The sequence below is a fragment of the Echiichthys vipera genome (genome assembly GCF_963691815.1).
Source record: "Echiichthys vipera genome assembly, chromosome: 5".
Taxonomy (NCBI): domain Eukaryota; kingdom Metazoa; phylum Chordata; class Actinopteri; order Perciformes; family Trachinidae; genus Echiichthys; species Echiichthys vipera.
In genome coordinates this window covers 13,287,526-13,309,350 of record NC_139830.1, presented here as the reverse complement: position 1 = coordinate 13,309,350, position 21,825 = coordinate 13,287,526, and the positions used below count along the sequence as shown (strand labels likewise).

The window sequence follows — 21,825 nt, the reverse complement described above, 5'->3', positions numbered from 1 at the left end:
GTTTGTATTGTATTTGGCTCTATTCAATTTCTAAAGAACATCAATCTGTGAGTGAAATGATCATAATTTCTATTCAAGTCGGTGTCTATTTGTTAATGAGAGATAAAAAGGGTTACAAAGGACAGAGCAAAACACAAAGTCAATAGAAATGTGTGGACAATAGAGTATTTAATGTCCCCTTGTCCTTTTTATCACAGCATCAACTAGCTGATAACATTGGAACCCCAATTACCCACTAATGGGAATACAGTGCTTGTATACACACATACATATAGATGTATGTGCAAAGACACTAAAAGAAAACAAACAGTACACAAACATGAAGTGTGGGTCTGTATGACTAGAGATAGACCTCTATGCCTCGATAGAGATAGACCCTCTAAGCCTTCTCCAATGTGCTGATCTAGTCTTCCTTATTCAGCAACATCTGCTTTGATCATGTAAGCAGCCTCCATCCGTGTCACTGCACAAACTAGTTATTTTTGTCAAAGGCACAGCTCCGGACTTAACCTGATATCTCATAATACAATCTTAGTTCATTGTTGGTAAGTTGTCCTTTCTTTTTTGGGAAATGTTGCTGAGTGGCACAACTGTTTTCACTGTCATTTTTACACTTACAGCCAAGCTTATCATGCTAAAGATAAGACTGTATGGCTGCAGTGGCCAGATTTAAGCCTTGAGATTTGAACTAAGATTGATGTTTTTGATCTATTCTGGGTTTCCTCTAAATCCCTGTATAAACTTTTGCAGGACAGCTGAAGAAGAAAAGCTGACAAATAAAAGCAGAATGACTACACATCTTGTCCAATCTACAGTATATTATAAAAGGATTCCTTTTTAGCACAGCATCAGTCTCCACTGGCTTTAGAGATAAATTGGATGAGTATTATAAGAAAAAATACACACAAACACAAGCCCATACCAACATTCACACACAGACAGATGTGCACCGAGAATTTGGGGTGTTACAAATACAGCAAGCCAGTGTGTTCTGGTACGCATAGTGTTTGTGGGCATATGTGTGTGTCAGCATTTGAGTGTTTTCAAGGTCGTCTTGCTCGTCTGGGATGCACTGCTATGCTGTTAGCTTTTTATTCTTCAGCAGCTCCACACAACAGCAGCTCTGGCCTCGTCTCCGCCTTTATTAGGCTGATTAGCTAACAGGACACAGGCGCACTGCTAACAGAGATATCACTCAGTATTGATGGGCAGAAATAGACAGTTAAGGACAGTGCAGCCTCCAGGTAGACACACATGAAGACAGATGGAGTGCAGGTAGACAGGGACGCTAGCACACAGAAAGAAATGAGAGATGGCAGACGGACAGGGAGACAGACACACACAAACAGATGGGTAGGCATGCAGGCTGGCCGGCCGGAAAACAAACAAATACAGGCGGTGAGGCTCGCCCACATCAATAACAAAATGCAACAAATTCACATACAAATTTCTGAGCATGCGTGTGTATGTGTGTATTTTGGTCTGCCAGAACAGAACATATTGAGGTAGGCGTACATTCAGACACAGTCGAGGGAGTTTCAGCCAGAACCTTTATTTCCTGGAACTAACCTCAGGCAGAAACGTCCCTGAACCTCATGCTTTTGCATAATAATCTGTTTTTATTTAGGAAGTGCTTTTGAAAACAGCATCAGAAATTTTTGGCTTGTTTTTTTGTCGAAACATTGTCTCGGTCACTCATAAATAATTTTAGTCATGAGCCAACAATATTTAGTCTGGTCCTTGGACCCAGGCTCAGTTAAAGGACTATTGTCATGAGGGGAACCAACAGAAAAAAAGGTCTATGGCCATTGTGGGATATTTGAGGTACAGTCATTTTTAAATCATTGGAAATTAAAGAAATCCAAAAGTGTCCTTCTGTAATATTCATCAGAGCTGGAGGACAAAGTTCCCACTAGGATATAAATGCATAATGAATTTAAATAGAACCCTCGATCAGTACACTAATGCTGATTAGAAAACTCTTAGGTCTCTTAAGTTGCATTCCTGTGAGAGTACAGATTGTTTCCAGGGGCTTATGTCTTTTTTTTATATAACCTGTGAGGTTGTCAGCAAAAGCCTTGACTACCAGTTATCCCACAGAAATGTTACCACAAGCCCTCTGATAGTAGCAAACCTGTCTGAATTTCAGTTCCTGAAGGAATAACTAAAAGTAAACCATGAAAACTATCACAAACCGGATTCTACATTATTTAGAAATATTTAATCATTATGAAAGAAATCATTAAATATGATTTCAGAATATGTTGTTTTCAGAATGATCTATTTCCGTGTGTGTACTGTATATGTCAGAGAGAATAGTATACTGTATATATTTGTGTATACACAAGCATGTATTACCTGTATGGCGAGAGCCCGTGTTACGACAGCTTTAAGGTACTGCATTGGTTCTTCTGGTCCCTCCCATTTAATCTGCCATGTTAAAGGACACTGAGACAGAGGAAAACAGGCAAATAGATGCATTTATTTAGACCCATAATGTAAAAAATCCATAACAAATAACAAGTGTAAAGAAAAAGGTAAAGTAAACCATGTTATTTTAGCTGTAGACATTCTGCAATCAGTAAGCTACATGCTTCAGTCAGGCTGCTGTGTGATCGACTGAACGTGCCATACTCTCACTGAACGCAGCTGTCCACAACGACAGCATGCAGGAGGACTGCTGAGTCACTGAGCTGTGTTGAAGACAATCTTCAAGGGGAAATATGTTACATGAAAAACTCACTAGATAAGCCCTGATAGCCATACCATGTGACCACAACGTCCCAATACCTTTACTGCATTTTGTCCACCTCTCTCCCCATCACTAGAGGATACCACAATAGCTCAATTGTGCAACTTGAAGAGATAAACCTGACAACACTCGACCCTGTTCCGTAATCTTGAAATTATTCCATATACACATTTAATCATTATGCCTCAGTCACTCAAGGGCATGCTCTCCTTAGCCGCACAAGCACTGTGGTCTGGCTAAAACATAATCTATGTCCATGTTTTATGTATGTCAGTGGTGACATCACCTTCTAAACCTAAACCTTCTCCACTTTTAAGAGAGCTACTAAATCCTGGTTAACTCAACAACAAACTTGTACTCATGTCTAGTTTTTAAAATGTAATGTTTTTATGGTGTGCTTTATTTTATCTTGCTGTATCCAAACTCCCTTCTTTTCACCTCACTGTTCTAATCTCTGTTTCATGAAATCCCTTCTAAGGATGGGTGTTACAAACAAACTAGCCTCTGCTATAATCACAATGATACTTCTATTAGAAAGCTGAAAGGAAGTAGTGTGATGTTTTTATAGTGCAGCAAAAAAGTTGGGGTAAGGAGAGGTGTATGAATGTATAAATGTACAGCCAGTGTTGGTTTTCTTAAACCATGAAAATAATATTTCCCGGACTTACAAAGTAGTTTTAGTAACCTAGCCTTAACCAAGAGGTGGCTGCTTACAAAACTATCATATGTGTAGTTTTGAAATGCTCAAATGGTTCATTTTGGAAGGCACGGAAAAATTACCTATTTTTGTGAATGAGGCAAAAGAAAATGTCCATCAGGTGACAACTGATAACCCTGGAACAGGTTAGGCAGTCCACGTTGCTTAAACTGTTGGACAGAGATCAAAGAACTGCCTTATACACATACGCACAGTGGGAGATTGAGGATTAAGAATCTGATGTTATTCAAGCTTGAAAGTCATAATGGAAGTAAAAGGGATCTTGCATGTTTCTCAGCTGCAAGTCAACCATTCAGTTACTCTCCTGCTGTGTTTGTGTCACACTGAAGTGTACGAGAAGATAAGCTTGCAGGCTTCAGTCATGTCACTGAAATGTGTAAATATTTGTTTATATTTTCTGTTCAGTGTTAACTATACTTCGAAAGATATTGGCACCCACAAAAAGCACATCAGAGTATAGATTAAAATATACTTTAAAAAATATATATTTTCAGCTTCATCAGAACTAAATATCTAAAGGGATAGTAGAGACCATGTTTGTTTGGACACAAGGTAAATATATAGACTGAGCAAGAGTGAACTCTCTTTAATTTGTCTTGAACAAAGAAATCAATGAATATTTCCTACAAAATAGCCTTTGTGTTCATTTGATGCATACTCAACCATTGCATATACAGCAATTACACATATCTCATGAGGAATGCACTTGTGACTTTGCATTGAAGTTCTTTGCCAGAGCGTTTAATTTGGTGCAAATTCAGTCTCCAACGTAACTTGCTGATTTTTTCAAGTAGCTGGCAGGGCTTGCAAGTACATGTTTTGAATAAGAAGATTCCATTGATCAATTTTTGTTTATGCCCCCCAGTTTGCCTCAAGGAACCGTGATGATAAAACTAAATAAAAACTGGCACAAAGAAAAAACACTGATACAAGAGACTGTTTAACCTTTAATCAAAAAGCCATCTCTGCATCAGTCCCCATGTCTTGATATTAATGATCTTTCCACTGACTAAAGGCAGTGGTGATATTTATTTCTGTTTTGCAGTGCTGCTTAACACTCTCTTCTGATGCTTGGGTAGTTTCCAAGTATCTAATTATTTTTTACTGCACAGCTGAGGAGAGGGGAAATGGAGCTGATCCCTCCAGAGCTGTGCCTGCTATACTTTTACAATATTACAACCCCAAGTGCTCCATTTTTCAAATATATAAATCAGATCACCAGCTTTCTGTTCCTCTTCTCTGGTTGAAACTGAGCTAATCAGTGATGGTTGGTTAAAACAGAAGCCTAACACATAACATGGTTAGAGACTGAAATCTGCAGAGTTGTATCTAATGCTATTCGCTCTGAAGACACCTAATCTCATTTACATTCAGCAATAGCAACAACCACCTGTTTACTTATGTGGATCTATATGTAAATATGCCTTTTTGAATTTTTTGTTAAAGAAATTGAATACATAATGTAACCTCAAGAGGTAATGTTTAATGTGATAGAAAACTGCATGGGATTGAATGACAGTGTACAGTGAAAAGTCAGGATTGAATTATAAATGATAAAAATATTTTCTTTTGTTTGAGGTGTCGGTAATAGACCAGGATTTACTTTCATTACATACAGAATTATTCTACACTTTACAACTGCAGACAATGAAAGGTTGCCAATTAATTCTGCTCTAATAGATACTGGTAATGGTAATGGTGATTGCTCTAAATTGTGCAGTACTGTGAGTTGTGACACATTAAGCCTGAAGCTGAAATTCTACTTTACATGTTTTTGAGGGTCTGCTAGGGTCTGTGTGACATAAATGTAATCATCAGAGGGTGTACATGTAGACTCTGTGCGGACGCCTATGTACCACAAATTTGTTTGTGACAAATTCTAATACTTAGGATTCTTATAGCATCTACCAGACTGACGCACTTCTATACACACACAGCCATGTCAATAGATTAAGTGGTTTAAGTTAATACAGTTATGCAAAAACAACCTCCCCATAACCAGAGTAGAGATAAAATAATGTATGGAAAAAAATAATTAATTCAAATTGAATTGTGTCGCTATATGTTCTCTTTCTTCTACCTGGGGAGTAAGCAGCTTGTTACCTTTTTGGCAGCGATGTGAAACATTGCCAGTTGGGGGTCACCAAATTCATCTTGTGTTAGATAAGTCATCACGTTTTAAATTCTGATGGGAGTAAGTCTAATGTGGATTGGCAGATCACACAGCAACAAAGGTGACAGCTGCTGTTGCTTTTTCCAAGGTTCCAAAACCTTTTTCCACCAAGGATGCTCCAGACAATTTCTGTTCATTACACTGTGATATGTAGCTTAGAAACAAGCCTGGGCCAATATATTTGGTCATAAGGAATTATCTGAATTTATAAAGCAGGCTATGGTACTCTACAAAGTTGCACTGCCCTACAAAGATAACAATATATATCTGTTTGATTAGTAAACATATCTCTGAGATGCTGCATTTTGATTATGTACAACACAAACAGAGAAAACATCTAAAAATGGGTTCCAAAAATGTTCAAGGAAAAAAGCTGTGCTCAGCACTACTGGGTCAGGAGAAGTGTCAATTAACCAGAGGACATTTATAAACTTGTCAAACAGGAATATTTTTTGGCAAGCACGAGTGCCTTGGTTTACTGTAACCAGGAGCACTAATTTAGCAGGGTAAGCGAACAATTGATTGGAACAATGTTTGGGGTGTTGTGATATACAATTATAATAGACACTTCATTTTTAGGGTTTTATTTTACATGTGTGAGGAATTATGCAAGACAATAAAATAAAGTTCAATGCATTCAATTTCACTTTGTACATTTATCTCTTTGTGATTTTGCACACATTATACACTCAAAATTAGAGAACAAATGATTAATAGTTGATTTATTAAATATTTTTTATTGTTCAGAATTTGATTGTTTGATGTTTATATGAACCTCCTTCAGCAACAGAATATACTTTCACTGCAAATGTCTCCCAGTCAGCCGGCATGTTTCATGCAAGACAATGCCCCCTGTCACACTACAAAATGGCTTTATCAGTTCCTTAAAGCAAAGGATATTGAAACAATGGAATGGCCGCCCCAGAAACAAAGTATTATCTAAGACTACAGTTAGTGAACTGTGGAAGAGACTGGAAGTAGAATGGAACAAGAAACTAGTGATGTCCTGTGGGCGCAGATCTGCAGAAGTCCTTCAAAGCAAGTGTCTCTACACTTCCTATTCATTTCTGAATCCTATAGCCCTAAGAAAACATGTTTGAATCTTTTCTTCTGACACAATGGTTACTGTTCCCTAATTTTGCTTTTTTTTGACAAAATAAAGGTTTTTGTTGAAGTGCCTTGGTTATTTAAAAAAAACATACCAGTACAGCAGCGGATTTTCTATCAAATTCAGAGAAAACAAGACAAATAAACAAAAACGAACTGAGATTATTATGTTTGGGAAAATGTTCATGATTTTTCTGCTGGTTTTCTGGGCCCACTTACTCCTAACTCTTACACACATGTCAAGAACCTTGGAGTAACAGTAGATAGTGCTTTTAAATTTGACAGACAGGTTAGTTCTGTCGTCAAACGAGTTTCTTACAGCTTCGACTCTGAGCCAAGATTAGAGCCTATTTTCCTCCCAAAGATCTAGAGAGAGTGATCCATGCCTTTATTTCTACACGGCTGGATTACTGTAACTCTTTGTATGTTGGTGTCGACTAGTTGCTGCTTCGTCTGCCATTTGTGAAAAATGCAGCTCCCTATCCGCTTCAGGATTGATTTTAAACTTTTGTTATCTGTTTTTAAAGCTTTAAATGGACTGCCTCGCTATACTTATCTGAACTCTTACATTGTCATACTCCAGCCAGAGCGCTGGGGTCAGCAAATGAACTGCTTCTGGAAGTCCCCAGGACCAGACTAAAAACCAGAGGTGACCGAGCCTTTGCGCGGCTGCCCCTGGGCTCTGGAATAGCTTGCATATTAGATCAGCCCAGACTATGGAGGTTTTTAAGTCCTTATTGAAGACCCACCTGTTCTCCATTGCATTTATTCAGGCTTTTTATTTGTATTTGTACTGTTTACTGAACTGTACAGCACTTTGGTCCACCGTTGGTCGTTTAAAATGTGCTCTATATATAAAGTTTGAGTTGAGAAATTCTGAACAATAAAAATTAGTTTTTCAGAATAAATTGAGTATAAATACTTTGTTCTCTAATTGTTTTAAAAGACAAAGTATTAATTGTTTCCAGTATAAATTGTTATTGGAAAAATATTTCTATCAACATTGCGATATTGACTTCAACTAACACAAGCCACTGACTGGTAGGTAATAGCAGTGAAGTGATTGTAGTGAAGAGAGGAGAAAAGACCAGGAAATAACTAGTAACAAACTGGAATTGGAATCAGTATTGTATGTCCCTGAGTGTACTAGTTTCTTTTATCAATGTCTGCATGTTTTTCTGTCAGTTGCACATCGCAAAACAATGATGTCAAAATTATGTATCTACGCTGCCTGAAACTTGGTCAGGTGTGGACAGGAACCAACGGTCCAAATGTGGTGTTATCATAACATTAATGCCATGTAGGCAGGCTTATTTTCTCTTATTTCATCTACTCTGTGTTCAGACTTAGAGATAATGAAACAGTTGAATTGAAACTGAAAACCTGTGGAGACATCAGGAGTCCAATAAGGGAGTAGATAAAGAATCGATAAACCTGACACCGATAAACAGAATCGATACCAGCATTGGTACTAATAACAATTCCCATCCCTAAGTAAGAGTGGAGGAAGTTGCCTAGGAAAGAGACAGGGATGAGACTAAAGACGTGCTGATTAATAAAAAACAGAGTGGAGGAAAGCTGTGGAGTGGGGATTCTGCCCAAGGCTGCTCTCAGGAGATTACAAGCATAGAAGAAGTAAAATGTTGACTGTGTATTTCTCCCCCTCTACCTCATCATATACCCTTTATCCTCATCTCAGCCTTGGGACACACACAAGGACAAATGCAGTGTTTGCTAGATGGCTACAAGCCAGCAGTGTATACGGTACGTATCTGCTCCTCTGGTCTCACAATATGGGAAAGTTTTACACTTCACCTCAAAAATAAATATAGTGAAGAGAGAAATTTACTCGACAGTGTAAAAACACAACATTTTGTGTATCTCAATGTATTTACAACGCATTTCACCTTTACTCCCCTTCAGTTTTTCTCTTTTCTTACCTCTTGATTGAGCAGGGCAGTGGCCAGTTTTTGGACTTCAGGAGTTAGCAGTTGGGTCCCTCTGATGATTTTGCTCAGTGCAGCCAAGGACTGGTGAATGCTCTGTGGCAACACTTAAAGTTTAGTGTACATACTGTGTATTTGTTCATACTGAGTATTTTAGAGCATTTGAAATCTTGCCATTTGATTGTTGGGAACTAGTTCATTACGACAGGCCCTGTGATTGACTGATTGGGCCACTTATTTTCAATTGATTACTTTTCTGTCTTGTATCCGCAAAGCAATTTCAGTCAAAAACAACTGGACTGGTTGTTTGTCTAGGAAGACGTTTCACCTCTCATCCAAGAGGCTTCATCAGTTCATGTACGCATCTGACCAGGCTGGGACTGGTCCAACTAACTGGTGTGGAGATCCAGGTATTTAACCTCTCACAAGGCCGATGATGTCACTGACACCCTTTGTGCTCCAAGTGCCCACGCCCGTCGTTAGAGTGACAGTCGTTGGTGTGCAGTTGGTTTCGACTTCGTTAGTGCTCTATTGAGTCTGAACGACAGTCGTTGGGGTCACCCGGGCACTAACGAAGTCGAAACCAACTGCACACCAACGACTGTCACTCTAACGACGGGCGTGGGCACTTGGAGCACAAAGGGTGTCAGTGACATCATCGGCCTTGTGAGAGGTTAAATACCTGCATCTCCACACCAGTTAGTTGGACCAGTCCCAGCCTGGTCAGATGCGTACATGAACTGATGAAGCCTCTTGGATGAGAGGTGAAACGTCTTCCTAGACAAACAACCAGTCCAGTTGTTTTTGACTGAAATTGCTTTGCGGATAACGATGACCTGGACGAATGAGAACATTCACAGGCTTTTCTGTCTTGGTTTTAATCAGTACAACCCCCCCTCCCCAACAACAAAAGACAAGTTACATACATACTGCTGTTAAAATGCTGGTTCCAGGAGAAGATGAATTACATTGTCTGTTTATGATTCACACTCATCTCTTGAATTTTCATGAAGCATAGCCCACTTTCCATAGCTGTTAAAATGAACATAGCCATATAATAAATAATGCAAGGTAAAAGCCCTATGCTATTTGATTAAAGCATTGAAATTAAAAATGTTCAGCTAACATCACCCAATCACAATGTTTTCCTTTTGGACGATATAATGCAGCTCAGCAATAATTTCTGAAATCAAGTAAATCAAAGAGCACTGGTTATCTGACACACCTGGACCAAGCGGATGGCGTTGAACTGTTCCAGAGCAATGAAAGACAGGACCGGTGACCCTTGACCTTCTGTAGGTGGAGCCACCTTCTGATGGATCAGAGTAGAACCCTGATAGACAATAGACAGACAGAAAGATATAACAGCTTATTGACAGCATAGATAGACAGAGGGTAAGAGTCATGTTAAACTAGAATTGCCTTCGCCAACCACTCAAATTGCTGCTTACATCCAATCTTTCCAGACTTACATAATATATGTCGTAAAGATGTTAAAGGAATTTAGTGAAATGTAATGGCTTATTTCTTGGTGAAATGTGGAGGCTTCAAACATATCTTCAACCTGGCAGCACAGAAGACTTTGTCAAGATTAGTGTCACCAATTCAGTATATGAACGAACGTCTCCCCTTCTGCTCCTGAGTTATGAAACATGATGATCTCACCGTGAAGTTGACCTCTGCCCTCTGATAACATTTATATATATATATATACATATATATATATATATATATATATATTGAAAATATCCTATTAGACATTTTTTGTGAAATGTTGTCCTACACAGTGACCTTCACCTTTGACCTCCAAAATGGAACCATTTGTGCCAGATTTGAGGAGTGTTTGTGAGATTCACAAGAATTGGACAGCAGATCTACGAATGAATGTAGGATACAGACAGAAAACCCGAAAACATTATGCCGTCACAGATCCAGGGGCATAAAAGTGTAATTTTCCAAGATTGAAACAAATAAAGAGAGAAAGAGGGGGATAAAATGGTTTGCAGAAGGGAGGGAGAAATAGGTTTTTTTCTACAGACATTGGAGCAAATATCATTAGACGATCCACATTCTAATTCACTCAGAGCTATAGATATTTTGTCCTAGCATTGCTTTATGTTCCTATTATCACTGGAATATTGTTAGAATTACATCAACTAATCACTCTTCTGGAATTGGCTGCTACACAGGAGCATGGACCTAATATTATTCAGAGTAAGATGTATAATGCATTTGGTAACTGCTGCTGTGCATCAGCATGCTATCGTTTTTCCTTAAATGATTTCCTACATTACCACTGTATATCTTTCCGGTGTTCCCTGTGGGTTTCCTTAACTCAACATACATAAACTAAATTATTCTGCTCTTGGTTCTTCCACGATAACAAGATGTAACCAAATGGGGAATTGTCTCGCTCTCTCTGCAGTGCAAACCAGGGGAATCATCTGTTAAAATTAGTGTACACAGTGAACTGCTGTAAGTACACCAAGCGTGTGTAGTCATGTAAAAAACACAACACATACATTTAGAAACGACAAACATGCACAGCCAATGATATTTTGTTGTAAGCTATTGCAGACTTCACACTTTGTGCCTATTTTGTTTTCCTCACATGTACTCATTAAGAGGCAGAGAAAGAGGGCAAGAAGAATAGTAGGACTGGGATAGAGGAAAGGAGACATGGAGAGTGAGGGAAAAACGAGACAATGAGAAAAAAAAGCTGGTGGGGGGATTCAGCTTGAATACAGCTATTGCCTCTATTAAAACATGTAACTTAAGAGCAGAATAAACAGTCTCTGCTTTCTTATGCCCCCCCCCCCCCCTTAGGCCAGGCTACAAGATTTGTCAAAATAAATACATACATATCACACTTAAGTTGAACACCAACCTTTTGGCTATATCTAGACTACTATGTTTCCATTTTAAAACAGCGTTTTGAAATTAAAATGATCTCAGTCCACAAGTGTTTTGGCTCTGTATCAGAAATAAACTCTGTCCACAAATCTGAAAATGCATATCATGCGACCATTTGCACACATTGGCAATGGGCTTCCTGTTACTGTGTGTTGAAAATACAGAAAATACAAGAGAAAATTGAGAGGAAGCACAACAATGGTGAAAAGTAAGACAAGGGATTTCTTTGCTTGGACCGACGTTGAGATGGAACAATTACTAAAAGTAACATATGAGTATAAGGGGGTAAATTGATGGAAAACACAGATTGGGAGTCATTGCAAAGCATAGTGCACTGCCTCTTACCTAACTGATACGACTGATGGGGGTGTCTGTGTCACCGTTTCCAAAGGTCTCCGTTTTTGCCCATTCAGACTATCATACAGGCAACCCCAGAGTTTTCAAATTAAAACTGGGTCAGCACCATTTCAGGAGCAGTGTGGTCACCACACGTAAACTTATATCGCAAATATATCAGTTTTGAGTGTGGATATATACATACACACACTCACACGAGCAAGCCACACTTTGTGGAACACACATTAGTTGATAATCAAAGACAGTGTTAGTTGACGACAAAGGGCTAGTTCATTTAAAGCAGTTAGAGGTAGATTGTGATCAATGGGAAGCTAGCTGGTAATAAAATGGCAACAATTAACAGTCAATCAATTTCTTCTCAGTGGGTACAAAACAACTCTGCCTGCAAGGGACTAAGATAGATAGAGAGGGAGACATAGGTGCAAATGAGTGAAAAGGGAAGAGAGAGCATGTGTGATTTACAGCATGAGAGTGAATAAAAGGGGCAGAGCGAGAGAGCTGGAATATGGTGGTTAAATTATTTAATGTAGAGGTAGATGTCCTTTTGATTTGAAAAGGTGCTGGTCTCCAAGCAACCACACACAGCAGAGATACCTGGCTATGCAAGTCAGTGGCTATCACGGCCAGTGCTCAATTAGTCTCAACTAATTTTCAATTAGCTTTCACAGCTTTTAATTTAGACGAGTTGCTGCTGCATGAGCAATGGGAAAACATGATTTTGCATACAAATATTGACTAGATTAGAATAAAATAGAGTGGAATAGAATTAACTTTATGGAAATTCACTTTACTAGCATGAAACTGCATCAAGTGAAGATTCTGATACTGAAAGATATTTCAAACTCTTTTAATCACTATGCGATCAAGACAAAATGTGTAGGGCCAGCTATTCATTTTGGTTTGCAGAATAACGGCGACATAGGGTTTGATACTTGCCGAATAATTTTCAGTTTGGGGAACGGAATAAGAAATGTTAGAAAGATGAATCGGAAAAATAGAACTTACCTGGTTGAGTTTCTTCCACAGATAAAGGACGGGTGAAAGTTCATTCGACCAGAGCTCCCTGTCGAACTTTGAACCTGTTGCTACTGATCGGCTCAGGACCCATAGTTGAGAAATCACCTGTGAGTCAATAAGCAGACAAAAAAAGAGTAAATTTAGCAAAGGTGTTGTAGAAGTGTAATGGAGGTACCTGTTTCCTGAATTAGTGTTACATATGTCATGTTCATGTCATGACAAGGTCATGTTGTAAAAGGTCGCCCAATAATAAATGGCTATGGTTGCTTGCAACTCCCATATAGACGTAGAGGTGTGACTGGTGATAAAAAAAAAGCTTACCATGTTAATGCACGTTTGCTTATTTCACCCAAAAGCAACCTATGATTACAATGAAAATAGCTGTTGTTCCTTAAAATATTTACATAAAATGTCACTGACACCTCTGGTGGCTAGACTCTCCAATGACAGTCAAGACTGTTTGAAATCCTGGAATATTTCAAGTGGGAAGAGACTAAAACCCAAACACATCTTCTAACAGCTCCTTACAAACCTAATCACGCATGCTTAGCTTCAGGCTTAGAGTTTTGGATAGTGCTTTTATCATGACTCAGTGTGCGTGTGTGTTTGTGCAGATGTGTGAGTTTCTGTACGTGTGTGTTGTGAGGAATGCAAAGCGTCTGACAAATGACTTTCATTTGGTCCAGGAGAAGTCTTTACCAACACCTGGTTTATCTTCTCTGCTCAGGAGGGAAAGTATGTATATATGTGTGTGCATGTGAATATGTGTTAGCTAGATAACTAATCTCGAACTTCACCCTGACAGCAGTAAAAATGAGGGCAGCTGAGGATAAAGATTTGAAATATATGGGGTTTAAATATATAGGGATTTAAATATATTAAGATTTATCTCAACCAGTGACTACCAGGCAGCAACTGCATTTACCATTATGACCAACTGGGAAGAAAAAGTTAATAGACAATATCTATGTGCAAGGGAGTTCAATGTTATCAATGTAATCCAGGATGTGATTCAGGATTTTTAATCAGGGGACTTTTTCTCATGGTCTTCGTCAGTAAAAACATCTTATGAGCAGGAAAAAAAAACACAAGCATGGATGCTATTACACTCAGATATATAATGGCCCTGTCACTGAACAAAAGGATATGCAGAGAAAGCCCATTTCTTCGGACAAGATGGGGGAAAAGATACTCTCATGATACATGTTTTTTTTGTATTATCGCAATTAGGATGACTCTTCAATTATAGATTTCCACTTGTTATGTAATACTTACACCCAAAATACTCACTCATTTGCGTTGCAAAACACATTATGTTCATATACATCATAATTATCCAAGTCTGTAAGCACAGTGAAATCCTTTTTAGACGCCTCCGACCTATGTTGGGTCATTCACACTGAGCCTGTGCTTTAATTTTAAATAGCATCCCCAATAGCACTATCCAACCCACAGACAGTGACAAGGGTCAAGAGCACGCCTGTTCAAGAGAGAGAGAGAGAGAGCATGAATTTGAATGTGACAGTGACAAATGACAGCAGGACAGGAGACAATCACAAGTAGAGGAGATATGTGGAGAGAGAGACTGAGTAATACACAGAAGTGGCCTTGTGGGAGCTGACTGAATTAAACTAGGTTGGTGGTGCCAGTGATCAGCAGACCACACTGAAAGCATAAATGGACTTAAATGCATTAACACCCACAAAAGCAGTGTATACACAAGCTGTAATGGTTCTGCAAGTGTATTTGCTGAGGATAATTATGCACCGCTATATCAGTTTTAAACATCCCCACACAGGTAAAGAGATCCCTTTAAAATGAATTATTTCATGTCACACTAAGTTGCCCATTTATCTTATCACTTGACGTTGTGGTAAATCATATGTTGGTAATAGTAGTACTGAATTGAATTAGCACTGAAAACTCATATTGCTGAACACAGAAGCATTATTCGATTAAAGAAACGCAAATTATCCAGTGGTAGCACATTTTGTTGAATTCAATTATCCTATTTCCTCTCTAAGATACAGTATATCACGATTGAGATGGTACCACTTCCCCCAAAAGAAGTTCATTTGAAGGGTTTACTTCACAGGTGGGAACACAATTGGACCGACTGTCTGAGAACCACGTCACCTCACAAAATAAATATAAATTATGACAGAGTGTTTTCTGTAGTGTACCTCTATTTACAGGATATTTAGATAAAACTGAGTTTTTTTTTTTTTATTTATGAATATGCATAACCAAAAACTTAAAATGAAAATTACTTTATATGGTATGAGATACTGGTTCTTGTCATTGAGTTTAGAGAAATGTAATTGGCTGCAGCTTCTCTCACTGTAAATTTTAAGTTCTGATACATTGAAGGCGTCTTCGTTGTTTTCATTTGCAACTTAATGGTGGGAGATTATTATCACCATCGGATGTGTGACTAGGCCCGAGGGTCAAAGCATCATCTGAAAACAATAGAAATTCATATGAAGCTGGAGTGTGCAACACTTTTTTCTACTTCCAGTGACCTCACTATAACCAGTGCAGTGTTTTACTGTTCTGTGTTATGTTGAAGATAATTACACAGAAAGACAAACATGCAAAACTTTCTCCTTTCTCCTTCTCTCTCTTAGACACACACACATTCACATGCACCCGCAAACACGCACGCACTCACGCACGCACGCACGCACGCACGCACGCACGCACGCACGCACGCACGCACGCACGCACGCACGCACGCACGCACGCACGCACACACACACACACACACACACACACACACACACACACACACACACACACACACACACACACACACACACACACACACACACACACACACACACACACACACACACACACACACACACACACACACACACACACACACACACACACACACACACACACACACACACACACACACACACAGAATCCGCAGAATTTTTGGGGTGAACCTGTCTACATGCCAAGCAAATCTAGGCTGAGAAACTCTGCCCTGACCCTTATACTTACCTTTGGGCCAGTAATTCTCTTTTTGAAGACTGCTAAACATTATACTTTTTGTTAATGTTATATTATTGCTACAGTGTAGACTATTGGAAATCATATTACTTAAATGCAATGGCCACACAATGACAACATATCCTTGACGACAATAAAAGCAGACATTATATTCACTGTGATGGCTTACCCATCAAAACCTACTTTACCACATCTCTACAAAGTGAATTTTATTTCATAGTGAGATAAATGGAAACGGATGGCTTACTGGAGGTGGTTAAGCCACAACATGAATGGGGTTGTGGTTTGTTTGAAGGAACAGAAATAACCTCAATGTCATACAATGTAACTGCTCAGGTTTCACCTACAACCTGGTAGAGTAATCAACTCTGTAATTTGAACAGTAATTAGGCGATAAATTGCCTTCCGTCGAGTGCAGTGAAGAGTGAGAAAACCTTTTGGCGGGAACGTCTTTGACTTGACGCAATGAGTGGAGTTTTGGTTTAGAAGCTCCAGAGGTGGGAAAACACCAGTATCTCTACTGAACCAGATCAACATGCTTCATTTGGTGACACACACTTTTAATGTGAATATGTTCATTCAAATGCCTGGTTGCTATTACTTTTTGATGCTTTTGTCTGCATGAAACAGTTTATTCTTAAAATACAGTGTTGCAGGCCAGCAAACTGTTAGCAAAACTTAGCAAAGTCTGAAAGCAGTTAGCTTTAACTTTTTAATTTGTCTAGGTTATCTGATGTCAGCTGATGCAATATGTTACCGCAGTCATATGAGCGCACACAGGTTTGCAATTAAGTATCTAGGCTTCTATCCTTCCCTTTATCGCCTTCTGATGACCATTCATAATTCAACTCCAATGTATTCATGGGAATACAGTATGTTCATCTTTGCAATGCAAAGTTTGTTGTTATCTTAGATAGATCGGCTAATGACCCCTAACATAACACTTGTAAATCAGAGTGATTCATAAAATTAAATGTCCCAGTGATGTTAAACTGTATGTCAGAAGTTATGGAATGCCTTTCGTTCAGTCACATTGCTTGCATTACAACTAACTGTATAATATATTTTCATATAACCCATACTGATAAATTAAAATGTGCTCTGATACCTTATTTTGTTGATCAGTACAGGACAATCCTAATATGCACAATGAATAAGAAAATGTGCAAACCTGCAAATCTTTGCATCCAGTCTGAATGCACCTGCATGTTTGGTGGGGTTTTTAGAGAACCAAAGGGGGAGAGTGAATTTGTATGAATGCATGTGGTTGTGTAAGCATGTTTACTGATAAATATACTTTTGTGTGTTCCTATGTATGTGTATTGGCTTTGTTTGTGTGGGGATATGGGAATAAACGTGTGTCTGTGCGTGTATGTGTATTTCTGCATATGTGAGGAAGAGACAGAGGATCTGGTGGTGGTGTGTGTGTTTGTAGGAATAAGCAGGTAGCTGAGTGTGTGGAGGGGTGCACCTGAGAGCTGATGATTCTCTGGGAGGATCTCTCTATGTTGGCAGGCAGACCAAAGAATGCAGGTCTGTCATCCTCTGGGAGATTCTCTATAATGCTGCGGTAGTCCTGGGAAGACATAATGTACGAGTCACACAGAAATACACTCAAGTGCCCATAAGAAAAAAAGGAGAATGGGAGCATGCTGCCTAGATTTTTTATCATTTCTCTAAGAAACATTAAGACAAAATTTGAGCATTTCCAAGCAAAACATGCGACTAAAAAACTTGTTTGATTGCTATGTGGGAGAATAGGATTATTAATGCTATATTTTCTTTAATTAAGTGTGTTGGTTGTATTTTTTTATGGACATACTCTTTTAATATCTATTTCGCACAAACACACTTTTAAATACTAAAACTTAACTCCCACTTACTACAGACTGTTAAATTAATTCAAACAGTTCAAAGTGTAGATTTTCCATATCGACTTACTGTATTTTGCTTAAAAAATGGTCTTTCAATGGCTTTACTTCAAGTGAACAGAAAACTAATGAAAAGTTTGGGGCATGGATGCCTACTTGTTTTTTGTGTATACTAAGCTGCATCAACAGAAACAGAATGCAGCTGAATAAAAAAAAAACAGTTGTATAAACTTGAAGTTAACTCATTGGATTTATTTGTACTGGCTACTTTATAAACCAACTTTAAAGTCAGTTAAAAGTTTGGGTTCATTAATTTAGTTCTTTGAACTGTTTTTGCTTCTCTGCTAGGGCACCTAGGACCAGCATAGCTTAGAAGTACAGAAAAAATAGAGGTGCTCCATCATTTTCTCTGTAGCAGGAAGTAAATTCTTTATATCTTTACAAGCCATACATACAGCATCTATGCCTGCAACTGTGAATTCAAATTTGTGCTTGCCGACTGCATGTGTTGCACCACTGTTTCATCCTGACAACCTGACAACCTACCAATAATGAGCAAGAGTTTGGGAGGCTGATCTGAGGTGGAAAGAAGCGTGTTCCTCCTCTGCTTTTTCTCTGACCAGCTGAGAGGGTGGACGAGAGGAGACGGGCAGAAAAGAATTGTTCCAGGTAGGAGCGTAAGATGCGGAGGTCGGAGGGGTTATCAATCCGTCCACCATATATGGCACTCTCCAACAGGCCATGGACAAACTCCCACTGGAAGGGTTTACCACCTTGTAGATATCAGGACACACACAAGACACAATGGGAGCTATAAACATGTGTAATGAGTGCACACAGCACAAAAGAACACTATCATGCACACACACACATGCACACAGAAAATACAATGAAGGATACTGCATAGAAATGCAAATGCTGTGTTGTCTAGGTCATGCTCTATCAGGGGTAATTTAAAGAGGTAATTGATCAAAGAACCCCTAGATTCCAGTTCTCATTAGCATATGTGCTGCAGAGCAAATCAACAGAGCAGAGCTCGTTGGTGCATTGTAATGTTTGTTACCAGCTCTCCTACCTTCAAAAAGCCTGTCGATGATCTCAAAACCAGCACGGAGGTCCGACATAGAAAACTCATAGAACTTGGTCCAACCCTGAATAAAGCAAAGAGGAGGGGATATAAGTGTAATAATTATATAAATTGTTATTTTGTGATTCTTGTACAGGTAGTAAAATAAATATTTTGTAATTATTTTACTACCTGTACAGAGTCATAACACGTCAAGTACCAATGGGTGACTTTTAGAATGTGTCAACCAAACAAAGTAACAAAATCTCACACCACACAAAGTGTTTGAGGATTGAAGTATAGTCCTTCACACATATTGCCTTTTCTTTCTAATCTTGAGCAGTCTTAATTACATGGCAGCCGTTATATTCTGGTCTCATCACTGGCAAACATCCCATAAAGTCAGAAGGTAAATCACAAAATTATGAACAGCCCAGTCCAGTTTTTGCACATACAAAGACATCCTACATGGTGCCTTGACACACTTGACAAGGAGTCAAGACATAAGCACTGAGTCTTCAGCCAGGAAAACCACAAGTCTGCTGCGGTTTGACAACACATATGCCACACACGCACAAAAGAACACACACACATAATCACAAGATTGGCCATCTCAGGAAAAAAAATCACAGAGTGTGAGGGCAGTTTCAGTTTGTGAGTGTGTGTTTGTTGCACTTCACTGCTATTCAATCAGCAGTTGTAATCATCCCACTGATGCTCTAGGTGGATTAGGGAAGGGGTGATGGTACTGTGTAGGCATGTTCAGTAATTAATTGAATGACTAAGTGTATGTTTGTAGGGTAAATTTGTGCTTGTGCGTATTCACAGACAGTAGGGCATATTTTTTTACTACAACTGATAAATGTGATTATATATGTATGAATGAGATTTCAGATTGCTTGTGCATGTATGCATTTGTGTTATTTACATATCATTGGCTGCTTGTTTAATGAATGATTGTGACTGTGGAAGTGGCTCTGCTATGATCACACGTCTCACTCACACACACACACAAACAAACACACATGTTATCTTTTATTTAGGCTGTACACAAAACTTATATGTGAAAACCTGCACATCTGGTGCTTTCAGCTCTCCTCTTCCACTTTCTTCCCTTTGCCTTTCAACTTCTATTGCATTGTCTTTTTAAGTGAAATGGTTTCTTAACAGACATGTAAAAAGGATGAAAAGGGGGAGAGAATAAATGAGAAAAGGAGGCTGGATGGTAGATGAAGTGACGTAAGTGATGGTGGAATGGATGAAAGGAGTTGTGACTATTTAAGTAAGTAGGCGATCATGTTCTTGAATGAGAAACTAAATTGCTATCATAAATGAAAACACTTACCAGCGATTCAGTGATTGAGATAGAACAACAGAGAGAGAGAGAAAGGGTGACAGTAGGCAGGCCAGTAAACAGAAAACTAGGGGTAGAAAAACAGGTAAGCAGAGTAAAGTGAGAGGATTTAAGGACAGAAGAACAGTGAGACAGATCGCCAAGAAAAGTACAAGACACATGCGTACTGCATGTTAGTTATGTAGGTTTACATTATCCTATAGGACAATCAATATGTTTTTTCCCAATCAACTCCACAATGAGGGGAATGCTTTGTTTCACTGAACCATCTGAGAAGGAGTCATTTCTAATAAAACAAATACTATTGCAGCATCTAAGCTAACCTCCTAAGGAGCCACCATTATTATTTTAAACAAGCGGTCGCCTATTGTGTCATTGTCACCTTGACCACACCACCATCTGAATACAAACGCATTACTTGGAGCCTGACAAGATGGATTGACATGGGAACCTGCGATTTTCATGTGATCTCTTGTTATCGCGAGAATTCAGCTGCAGTGCAAGGTAGGAGTATTGGGACCAAGCCTAGGAGAATAGTAGAGACGCATAGAAAGGGAGAAACAAGTGTGCAAATGTTTTGGCAGTTTAATTACTAAAACATGTTCTCTACTACAGCTCTCCCTAGTGTTTGGTTTTACCGGGAGTGTGTTGATTATGTCTTGGTTAGCAGACAAAAAGAGATAACTTCCTGATGTAACTGCAGACATGCTGTATCATTCGATTAGACAGACCATTCTGAGGCATCACCACAGTAAACACAAGGAGACAAATGAGTCCCACTGCATCTTGAAGCTGCACTGCACATGTTAAAAACTGTAAAAGCAACCGTTTAAGTTGACAAGTAGAAACATGACACAGCAAAGTGCAGCAAGTATGAAGTAATTAAAAGTGCAACCACATCTTATTTTACCTGTGTTAAAATGACTCTGCATCTTTGTATTTGATTAGCTTGCAAGCCACTCAATTGTAAGCAAACCAGATTATGAACAAAAGCCACAGCCAATATGTTCAACTTAAAACTTCCATACCTTTATAAGTTATCATGCGTATTGATTGTAGGCTTATGCTAAAAAAAAACTAGTTTGTACTGCACAACATGTCGTTTGACCATTTTGGAAAAACAATATAGACCAGTATTTATAGCTCTTCTGAAAGAGAGAAGAAAAGAGAAAATCCTGTTGTCATCGAGAGTGGCAAGCCATGATAATCGTATAAATATGTGGAAAAGGATTTCCTGAAAGGCATCCATAGTGTAACACTCTGATATACAAATGAAAAGTGACAGAAATAGTTGCAGAACAATAAATAAATAGATTAAAAAAGAGCATGACAGACATCCAAAACAAGCTTACTTCATCACCTACTCTACACACAGTTTTGACCCATTTCCTAAATAACTTACAACACCAATTAAACTGATTTGAATATTTACAAAACCTGTGTTTTTTTGGACCAAAGGGTCCCAATATTCAAATAACTCTATTGTTCAGCATCATTTCCCTCAATGTTTTCCAATGTATTATTTATTTT

The 21,825-nt window shown here is 38.7% G+C and overlaps 1 protein-coding gene across 2 annotated transcripts in view; it reads right to left on the bottom strand.

Annotated features, from left to right (window-relative positions):
- The window catches only part of dync2h1 (dynein cytoplasmic 2 heavy chain 1), a gene marked incomplete at its 5' end in the record, with an annotated part of 103,680 nt that overhangs the window by 2,759 nt on the left and 79,096 nt on the right, over positions 1 to 21,825 (bottom strand). For both annotated transcript variants that reach the window (XM_083913639.1, XM_083913640.1), the window contains 7 exons: positions 2,359 to 2,448; positions 8,691 to 8,792; positions 9,922 to 10,029; positions 12,972 to 13,088; positions 17,476 to 17,580; positions 18,422 to 18,648; positions 18,951 to 19,026. In XM_083913639.1, the coding sequence (XP_083769765.1) occupies positions 2,359 to 2,448; positions 8,691 to 8,792; positions 9,922 to 10,029; positions 12,972 to 13,088; positions 17,476 to 17,580; positions 18,422 to 18,648; positions 18,951 to 19,026 (825 nt within the window). The remainder of the gene's footprint in view (positions 1 to 2,358; positions 2,449 to 8,690; positions 8,793 to 9,921; positions 10,030 to 12,971; positions 13,089 to 17,475; positions 17,581 to 18,421; positions 18,649 to 18,950; positions 19,027 to 21,825) is intronic.